At 32.1% G+C, this 10,354-nt stretch overlaps 2 protein-coding genes and 1 long non-coding RNA gene across 3 annotated transcripts; 1 reads left to right on the forward strand and 2 right to left on the reverse strand.

The window, feature by feature from the left end:
- The first annotated feature begins 208 nt into the window (after positions 1–208).
- On the forward strand, positions 209–2,074 carry LOC126875512 (adrenodoxin-like protein 2, mitochondrial). Its single transcript, XM_050638490.1, has 4 exons — positions 209–541; positions 957–1,069; positions 1,234–1,366; positions 1,742–2,074. Exons 1-4 carry the CDS (start codon positions 393–395, stop codon positions 1,830–1,832), a joined length of 486 nt encoding a protein of 161 aa, XP_050494447.1. The 5' UTR covers positions 209–392; the 3' UTR covers positions 1,833–2,074.
- A 2,090-nt stretch (positions 2,075–4,164) lies between these two features.
- Positions 4,165–6,713, reverse strand: LOC126875511 (dual specificity tyrosine-phosphorylation-regulated kinase 1A-like). Its single transcript, XM_050638489.1, has 2 exons — positions 6,463–6,713; positions 4,165–5,399 (listed from the first exon to the last, which is right to left on the reverse strand). Exons 1-2 carry the CDS (start codon positions 6,490–6,492, stop codon positions 4,863–4,865), a joined length of 567 nt encoding a protein of 188 aa, XP_050494446.1. The 5' UTR covers positions 6,493–6,713; the 3' UTR covers positions 4,165–4,862.
- Positions 6,714–6,736: 23 nt separating this feature from the next.
- Positions 6,737–8,822, reverse strand: LOC126875546 (uncharacterized). The gene is made up of 3 exons (XR_007693546.1): positions 8,321–8,822; positions 7,806–7,891; positions 6,737–6,951 (listed from the first exon to the last, which is right to left on the reverse strand). It is a non-coding gene; the product is annotated as an uncharacterized LOC126875546 (long non-coding RNA).
- Positions 8,823–10,354: the final 1,532 nt, after the last annotated feature.

Consider the following 10,354-nt stretch of genomic DNA (forward strand, 5'->3'; position numbering starts at 1 on the left):
AGACCGTAATTTATACAGATATGTATTATAGATATATATTTGTAAAACTGAAATCAGATGAAATAAATGTTGCCTGAGGTTTTAAACGTTTAATAAAAACAATATTTCATTTGGAAAAAATGTAAGATATGTAAAATTACACATTGATCATTTTGCTGGTCTTGTATCATAAAACGTGTGGCCCGAAGAGCACGTGTCCGGTAGAGATACGTCACTTGTGTTAGGAATCGTTTTATAACCTATCACAGTAAAGGAACGTCCCAGTATAGCAGCCGAAGAATGCCGTGGAAGTTTTTGTACAAAGTACAATTGATCTACAATTGATATTTTCCGCAATACTTATCTGGTGTTCGGTCAGGGTGTCCCATACTCATGATATTTATAACAGTGGAATGGCGTTAGTAAATCAATTACAAAAATTTTCGAGATCAATTCTCGGTATTGCATCAAATTATTCAAAATATACAAGCAACACAACGTTGCCCTTTTTGCAGGCAACAAGAGGACTATCGACCACGCAACCACTTTCAGAAAAACAAGAGTAAGTGATACAAATTTTCTTGTGCTTTCCTTCTTTTTTTAATAGAATTTCAGTACTTACCTTCCAATATAAAATTGGTGTCAAAATAATAATGCTAATAATAATGTCTAAGAAATTTTTCTCTTTGTAGGAGTATAACATCTAGAAAAATAACATAGTATTAATAGAATAGTATTAATAAGAACAACATTGACAGTGAACAACTAAAAATATAACACTGTTATAAATATATGATATACGAATTTTATTTATGTATTATTAAGACAAGTATATCTTATTTTTAAATTATTTCTATTATCATAAGTGATACATATAATTAAGGTATAATTAAGAGAAGATTAATTGAAGAAACACAAAAAATAAAGAAAATAATTATATTGAGATAATTTTTATCTTTCATAAATATTATTTTCAGAGTAAATATAACGTTTGTTAAAGCAAGTGGAGAGAGAATCAAAGCAAAAGGGAAAGTTGGAGATACTATATTAGACATAGTAGTAAATAATGAAATTGATTTAGGTGGATATGGTATGTTTTAAAGAAGCATAATTTACTTAATTTAAAATAAATAATTTTGAGGTAGAAAATATTTGAAAATTTTCATTTTTATCAAGTTTAATATTCTTATTATTTTTAACTTTTGGTACTTTATTATATAAGTATGTTGTAATCTTAAAATATAATTGATATAGGTGCTTGTGAAGGAACATTAACTTGTAGTACGTGCCGTTTAATATTTTCGAAAGAAGTTTATGATGCACTTCCTGACAAACCAACAGATGAAGAATTAGACATGTTGGATTTAGCATATGAATTAACAGATACGTTATAATCAGTAATATTAATAATCAGTATCAAATCATTCACATTATTAATTCTATTACCTTTTAATATTTTATAAAGTGAATTTTTCTATTTAAATTTATGTAAAAACAGGTTAGTATTGGGTATTTCGAAATCTGCATCTCAATGTAGAATTTCAAATCGCTATCTCTGAATACTACGAAACTGAAATTATAATAAATTTTCATAGTTTTTTATTTATGACCCTATAATCATTACAAATCTATGTTGGAATTATCATATTTACAATGTTGATTTTCAAATGGATAAATAGAAATCTTATTGTGTATTAGTATTAATTTGTATAGCAATAAATATATTTATTGACATATTCAGTTATATAATATTTAATCTCAGGTCACGGCTAGGCTGTCAAATAGTAATGTCTAAGGAACTAGATGGAATTGAGGTAAGAGTTCCATCAACAATTAATGATGCAAGAGCATAACTGAAATTATCTATAGGTTTTTGAAAATTTGTATACAATGTTATACATCTCTTGTTAAAAAACCCTTGTTATAATTATTAAAATATTGGTATTAAAAAAATATAATAAAGAATCTTGTGTTTAAATGTGAAGCTTATATATATACATATGTTATAGTATAATTGCAATTTTGATATTTGTACATTGCCATTGTAAAAGGCCTATCCAATTATGAAGAAAATATATCTTTTATTTTTAATATACAGGGTGTTAATTTTAAAACGTTCATCTAAATTATTTTCGTTACTATTAAAGATAAGAAGAAATTACTAAGGAAGACTTAAATGGTTTTAAGATGTGTACTTGGTTATGATAAAAAAGACTCTTGTGGAATAAATTTTGCAACTTCTGAAGGATTAGATAAAAGCTTAGAACCTAAAAAATAATTTGAAATTAATTTCGTTTAGATATACTGTTTGATTTCTTAGCTATGGGCAAGTTTAAAAGATCATCAAACTCATGGTCAACAAAACAACAGAAATGTACATGCAATGCTTTTTCGTTTCACAACAAGTTATCTGACACTATCATCATTTTCGTGGCACATGCAACATTATCGATTCAGTATAGTAATGTTTTGGATTAAAACAAATGTCTCGACATTGGAGCAAAATATTTCAACCTTTAAGGACTAAAATTAAAACTTATGAGTTTGTTTATAATTTTAATAGATTTTATTAATATTGTGTTTACTGGTTTATTAATTACAAGAAAGTTTGTAAAAGACTGAAGTTTTACGTAAAAAGTGCAAATATTCTTTCAACAAAATTAGTCAAATCACATCATTATTTATACATATTGTATATAAATAAAATATGCGGATATATTACTTTACCCTAGAATTAAAATTCAATAATATTGAAGAATCTTATTTATTCAGATTTTGTACATTATCGCTTCTAACCTCGGATAATAGAACAACAAATTAAATATTTTTAAACAAAAAACTTTGTTCCTTTGTTTGATTTCCCTTGCTCGCGTTTCTTAACTACTTAGATATAAAATACTTACGTTTTCGAAAATTCATACTTCACAAGCTACTAAACGCTTTATCTGTTCAGAATAATTTATTGTTTTCTTAACTAGGTACATACCAAATACATCTATTAAGTTGGTATTTCTCATAATTACCAGTACATAAAGCTAAAACACTTTTGTACTATGCTTGTTATACATGGATCTAACAAATAATTTAACTTGTGTATTGTCGTTTGTATATTTTGTTACGTGTAAAATATTCTATTTCTACACTACTTACAAGTTCGATAAAGTGTACATTACACATCGTGAAATTTACATATTTTCACTTGGTTACCCTGCCCAATTCGAATATAATTCAGAACGTATGTGCTATATTTATATATTCTGCATTTGTTTTGTATATTATGTACACTGATCTGATCTTTGTAAACGCGAGTTTTACGATATTAATGAGAAATTTGCCAATTTAATGGAAGTTGTTAATTTTTTCTGGCACGTTTCACGTTAGCAGACATGTTTCTTAAGTTACAGTCGAAAAGTGTTTTTATGTAAAAGAATAGGAATGATCAAGTTATTTTAAGATGACAAGATATTTCACGTCTTCTATTTAAATATAGCGTTAAATTTTAATTCCGTCAATTCGTATATACTCATACATCGAATTTCCTTTTCTCATGTCATTTCTTTTCTTTCATTTCACATTTAATTACAAAGATAAAGTGTAAGTACGTTCCTCATAAAATTAATATCAAATGTTGCAAAATATACAAAAGTAAACTAAGAAGAGGGGTACATATTATTACACAAACTGTCGTTCATATTGCATATGTACATATGCAGTATAAAAACAATACTTTTTAGTTTTTAATCTCTTGTTTAAATAATCCTAATATCTAAATTTGTATCGGTCATTGATTCGATATAACTGCGTTTATTGGAAGTAATTAAGCTATAGCCTGCGCACAAGAGAAGAAGGAACAAACACCTATAGTATACACGCTTAAATAACAAAATTAAGTCAGTTTACGTTCAATGTGAACTTGATCAAAGTTCCAGTCTCGAATTATAGAGTTTCTTACTATCAGTTTACAAAATTCGATATTACGATTATGTACCGTATTTGAAAAACATAAAATACTTTGTTCAATTTTAAATAAAACTAATATTTACCAAAGCGAATACGAAAAAAATGTTATCATCAAACTCAATTTTCAATTATCAAACTTAATCCAGCACAAATACAAATGTTATTCGTGCTTTTTTACTTTTACTACTTTTCAACTCTCTATAGTTCGAGATTTGAGTTCCGCTAACTTTGTTTCTACTGCGCATGCGCAACAGGAAAACTTGAATTACACGTAATAGTCAAAAATTCGAAAATCTTATCCTTTCGTGGCAGCGAAAGTAACCTAGGACTAGAGGTTCCATAACATTAATAATAATAAGGCAATAATATTAATATTAATAATAATGTAATCGAGTACTACTAACAATATTAATAATAATAATAATAGTATGGTAATGGCAAGATACACGCGGGTATAAATTAATCATGCCTTTCGTAATATCTACGACGTCTTCGGGATATTCTTTAGAAATTACTTTATTTCTGGTCAATATTCATTAACGAGCAACTTTTCTCTCTGTTTCTTATCACGATTTTTTTCACTTCATCACAATTGTACCGTTAGAAATTATTCAAAACATTGTTAAAATGTCCATGAAATATATGCAATTGCCGTATTGAATAAGCGAGTAATGAAGTTGCTGTTTCACTGAATAAAAGTGAAATCTCCAATGCGTGTGCTCAAGTATATAAGTTACAAAAAGATTGGTACATCAATGCCTATTATTCTTAATCAATATTCATCATTTAACAATTAGGACCGAATTTTTACAAACCAACTCTAAACCACGACCCAATTTACAAATAAAAAGATCGATGTGTAAATTAACTATCAACTATTAATCTCCAATCCTATGTGAAGATATAATGTTCGGACCAAATTTCTAAACTAACGTGGACAATTCATGCGGACTATTGGTGGTTGCTGCGCTACTTAGATCCAATGTGGCAGCCGGAAGACCAGGACTGACGCTGCCGGTTGCTTCCCGTGGCAAATGCTGCGATCTATTTAGCTTATTTCCAGGACTCGGTGGCGATCTATCTGCTGGTGTATCCGGTGGCGTAACCACGTTTCTGTGTCCGCTCACGTTCAGATGATTGTGCGTCGCCGCGATCGGAGCTGGCGATGAGAGCAACAAGGGCGGTGGAGACATTGACACGTGTCGATGATGATGATGGTGATGATAGTGTTGGTACTGTGCAGCTCGGCCGTGCGTTGCGTGGCTGGTATTTAGTTGGTTCGTCACGGGCCCGACTTTCGTTGGGCAGCCAGCATGGTGGATGGTTAACGGGCCACGTAGTTGTTGTTGCTGTTGTAGCTGGTGTTGGTTCTGGTGCTGTTGCAGCTGCTGCTGACGCTGCAGCTGTACCGCCGCTTCGCACTGTTCGCGCGCTAACGCCTTCACGGCATTCGTCTTCTCCTACGAAATAAGAATGATAGGTTAGGTTGTAGTCAGGGGCCATAACAGATTAAAAAAGTTATAATATAAGAATTTACATTTTAGTTGAAATGATTCTAGTTACGAATAAGTATTAAAGACGATTCAAATCTTTTTCGTTACCGATAACCATGGTGAAAACTCTTTTGGATTATTTTCAGCCATTGTCAATCTTATTGTCAATACTACATGCTTGAAGTAGAAGGAGGGGTACAGAGAAAAAGACTTTTTCTCAGCAAATATAATCGTTACTCAATTATTTTGTCCAACAGTTTTACAAATCTCCCAAAAATAAACGAGAATACGAAAATACACTGAATATCGTGTGTATGGTTATTTATAAAATCCCCTTGAAATAGTTGCGATCGCGGATCACATAAACAAACGAACCTGTCATTCTACAGAGTATCTTTTTTGGTGAAATTATGCAAACGTAAATGTAACTTCGGTAGAACTCCTCGAGAACTTGTAAGCTTATATCACTCTGACCCAACCAGTCCACTCTAAAGTGTATAATTTATAAAAGGGGATTATATTAATACGCGGAGGATGTGGTAGGTGGTAAGTTTTGCATATGAATGTTTGTTGATACAACGAATGGTTAAATGGAGGTTTTCATGAATGTGATAAGGACTAGATCGAATGTTTTAACACTTATAACTAGAATGCGTATTTTTATACAAGTTTGTAGTTTTACGAACATAATCAAAGAAATAAAATTTTAATCGAGATTTATTTTCTTATATACGTATATTTTAGCGCATTTTATGCATTTTGCGCCATTTGCGTACTTTTCAATTTCGCACGAATAAAATAAAGATCAGCAATATAATTATAACGCTTCTTAAAAATGTGAAAAATCCTGGTTTCCTAAAAGCTTGCAATTGATTTCAGAAAAATTTTTATGAACTCTACCAGATAAATTATGGTAACTCTGAAAACAAAATTTCACGATAAAATGATTTCCGAGTAAAATACACATAAAAGATGATTTAGACGTGTTTGAACGTGTTCGTTTTCTTTTTTAATAGCGATATGTTCTTACCCTCTGCCACACGAAGACGTTATGGACCATTGCGCATCCACAAAACACGATGCCAAGGCCTATGAAAACCGACGTAACGATTGCCGGTGTGACACCAATTACCTCTCAGAGAAAAGACATCGACTCCCGACTGTCGGACGCCAACGCCGCGACGCATCTTAGTCCCCATCAGAGATAAGGCCCCAACTCCGACTTTCGGACTCCTTGGAATCCACACCAAACCCCCCAACATCCCCAAGCCAGGGTGTATATAAGCCATCCAGCCTTCATCCAGCCCGGGGAGTTCTCGTTCTAGTTGCTGTTCTTGTACAACACCCCTTTCTCTGTTCAACGTTATTCTACTGTAAGTGCCAAAGTCATAATAAAGTTCGATAAAAGAGAATTAATAGTTGGGCTACGACTCAGCTTTCTTTTCTCTCGCAACCCAAGTATCCATTTTACGTGACACCGGCGTCGAATGAAACTGGATGAATGTATACAATATCATACCTGAAAGCATTGTTAGAGGACCATTATAACACGTATGCCATAACAAGCGGGACAAAGAATCAGCGCAAATACATATTCTCAATACATATAATTCTCGAAGCGTAAACTATATACATATGCTTTTCATTGAAATTTTCAATACTAGTCGCAAATTATTTTTCAATTAATTTATTATTTAAGTCTTTATATATCAATTCTCGACGAATAAATTACTTAAATTATAGAGAATCTATCTTCAGACAATAGAGAATTCAATATTTTTGGTCGTTAAGTAATTTACAAATTTCTAAAACGATTACGTTCGACGTTTTGGACAGTATTTGAAGTTTCTAACATGGCATTAAAAAAAAATAAATAAATTTTATGATATAATTAAAAAAACATTGTAGTCTATCATAATTTCTATTCCGTCAAATTTATTAAAACACAGTTTTCTTCTGAACAGAGCCAAAATGTCCGTCTTGAATCGAGTTCAACAGCTTAACGATCGATCGAGCGAATGATAGCTGTGTAAACTAGCATGACACAACGTAAACTTTAGATTAGATCTCGATCCATCCACCAGCCGTATTCATGCATGACATGAATATTCTGTTTCAGCTCTTTATAAATTAATCTGTTAAAACTTCCCTAAAAGACGATCGTTTTTTATTTTTCTAAGAAAAATAATGACTATTCGGCGTTAAAATTAACTTTATTTCCATTGGATTTCTAAACTGATTTCATACACTCAGAGATAGTTCACAGTATCTTTTAGATTCATGCCTGAATTCAAGAAAAATTAAACGTATAACTTATGTACTAGTATCTTTCAAAAGGTTAAAGTTGACAGAATTGAAGGAATTGGTTCTTACCAGTTAGAAAGACGGGAATGCTAATGAAAAACCCTCCGACAGCACATATCCGGCTGATGGATGATTTTTGCAGGTACTTGTTACTCCTGAAACAGACAAAATTTGAAGTGAAAGTCAGTTTCACGATTCTATGATAATTGAGCGAAATATAAAGGAACCAGTTTTTTGTTTAACAGCCAAGAATCTTTCAAAAATTCTACTGTAATTGATACTTCAAATATATTTAGTCAGACAAAGGATAATCATAATCGCAACGTTAATCTTAACTTTAATTCAAGGATCAAACAGTATCATTATACATATAAAAGTAAACATAAAGTCTATCCACATTATTGTTATTATTATTATTATTATTATGTTATTCTATAATTGATTTTTATTTCTTTATTATCAATATTATTCTATTTTCTATAATGATTCAATTATAGATCTTATTTTTTGTCAATCATATTTCACTGAAAAGATCACTTTGAAAATAATCTAATGGTAAAAAATGAAAAATAATCTTTTTCTACCTTGTCTTCATTTTTTACAAACTCTGTCCACCGCCGTAAACCTATTAAATGCATGAAACGACAAAGCAAAGCTGCTTCACATAATTCCCCGCTCACGCAGTGTCAATCAGCTCACGACCGCAAACGATACTGCCAATTTCCAGCGACCACGAACGATTTCACCGTAATTGCCGGTGTGAAATTTACCAATACGTGCTCGAATTGGTCAATAATGGATAGAGCGCTCTTGCACACACTAATCTACCAACAAATAATATTGACTCAATTGAACAACAGCGCCTAGATTAACGGACAAACCGCATGTTCCAAACAGATTTACAATCACGGCAGAAAATACATGCCGTTATAGATGTTTCCTGGTCAAGACTAATTTCCACGCGTTAAGAACATTGTAACCGGAATCTAGGAAGAACTAGCACTTCCTGGAATAATACTATTGTGTCCTCGATTAATCTTTTCCCACTCATTTTCATCTCTAATTTCTCATGAGGCTAAGATTCCTGCATCTCTTATCATAATAATTTATTAATACTATTAATAAATTGAGACAATTTTACACGTCGTATTTTGCGTTATAAGATGACTTGTAATTTGTAAAATTTACCTGTAAAATTCCTTTGTTTGTTTTACCAAAGCAATAGTTGGCATTTCTATACGACAATAAGAATTTGTTAATACTAATAATTTGTAAGGTTATCAGGTTATCATTCTTCTAATGGATAGTATATTATTGAAACTTTTTTAATATTGAAACGCGATATTTTTTTGGAGAAGAAGTGCATAGTAGTAAAGAGTTGAATTCTACGGACGTAAAAAGTGGACATAACATTTTCTGTACATGGAGTCGCCTGGCCTAAACATTTTATGATTTCCGGGCAAAATACAGACGAATCCAGCGCTGATTTTAAAGCAGCTTCATCCAAATAAGCCACAATAAGAAATTCCCACGAAACAGTTGCGTTCATCCCCTTTCGAGGTCGCCGACCTCTTTGAATGCGTTTCAAGAGCGTCGTACCAATGAAACTTCGAGTTCTAAACTAATTTCTCAGCCTTTTGCGTTAAATTTAACCTTCCGCGTTAGTGTATTTCGGACGAGTTCCTATTTTACGCTTTCGTCGACTTCACCAACGTAACATGCAGCATCCGCAAGTAAAACTGTCTCTTAAATTTGATGTGACACCAATACACGACGAGAAGAATCACAATGCCATTTTTATTCCACTTCGTTAATTTTTCGTCGTAAGGTTTAGCTGTAAATAGGATTAAAAAAATTTAGATTAACGAGGAATTTAAAATTGATCTGTTAAATCAACAATTTCCATTAGTTGTCAATAGATTTTATAAGCTTCAGATTACTGAGAAATTATACACATTGCAAAATATTTACCATTGGTTACCCACGCTACACGTAAATTTGATCAATCTACCAATGCACTAACACTGCAATAAATTTCTATTGCAACATTCCACGCTCCTTTGCCGCACCTTAAACTCCTCGCTAGATTTATTCCACCTTAAAGTGTCACATAACTCCTACGACACCGATATCAAATCTTAAACTCCATCAAATTCCAGAGAAACTTTATTTCGTCGAAAGTAAGAGATTAAACTTAAAAAGCAATTTATTTCATCTTTAAACTATCCCAAACTTCTTAAATATAATTTATATATGTCGGAGATAAGAGGACACCGGTGCCTTCCCTCTGAAACCTCGGGAAAATCCATAAAAACATTGTAATTAAAATCTACAGTTGTAACTAAACGATTTGCCGTCATTCTAACCAATTGTATTTGTTTGAGACTTGTGACAATGAGCTTGGGCTCAAGGCGACAATTAGTCGCCGAACGTAGCCGCGATCAACGGTACGAACTCTCCATCTAACAAAGGCATTGAGTAATCCTATAGCTCTCATTAAAAGAAAGATTTGTAGCGGCACGTGGCAGTAAACATTCCAACGGTTTCTGTCACGTAGCTTGCCACACGCAGATCCTATTCTCCGGGCAGGATGTTTACCAGATTTCGACGCGTCTCCA

Source organism: Bombus huntii, chromosome 18 (assembly GCF_024542735.1).
Source record: "Bombus huntii isolate Logan2020A chromosome 18, iyBomHunt1.1, whole genome shotgun sequence".
In the NCBI taxonomy this organism is placed as follows: Eukaryota; Metazoa; Arthropoda; class Insecta; order Hymenoptera; family Apidae; genus Bombus; species Bombus huntii.

Coding starts and splice junctions, on each gene's coding strand:
- LOC126875512 (XM_050638490.1), top strand. CDS start 393: ATGGCGTTAGTAAATCAATTACAAAAATTTTCGAGATCAATTCTCGGT. Junction 542..956: donor CCACTTTCAGAAAAACAAGA/GTAAGTGATACA, acceptor TATTATTTTCAG/AGTAAATATAACGTTTGTTA. Junction 1,070..1,233: donor AATTGATTTAGGTGGATATG/GTATGTTTTAAA, acceptor TAATTGATATAG/GTGCTTGTGAAGGAACATTA.
- LOC126875511 (XM_050638489.1), bottom strand. CDS start 6,492: ATGGTCCATAACGTCTTCGTGTGGCAGAGG. Junction 5,400..6,462: donor ACGTCTTCGTGTGGCAGAGG/GTAAGAACATAT, acceptor CTTATTTCGTAG/GAGAAGACGAATGCCGTGAA.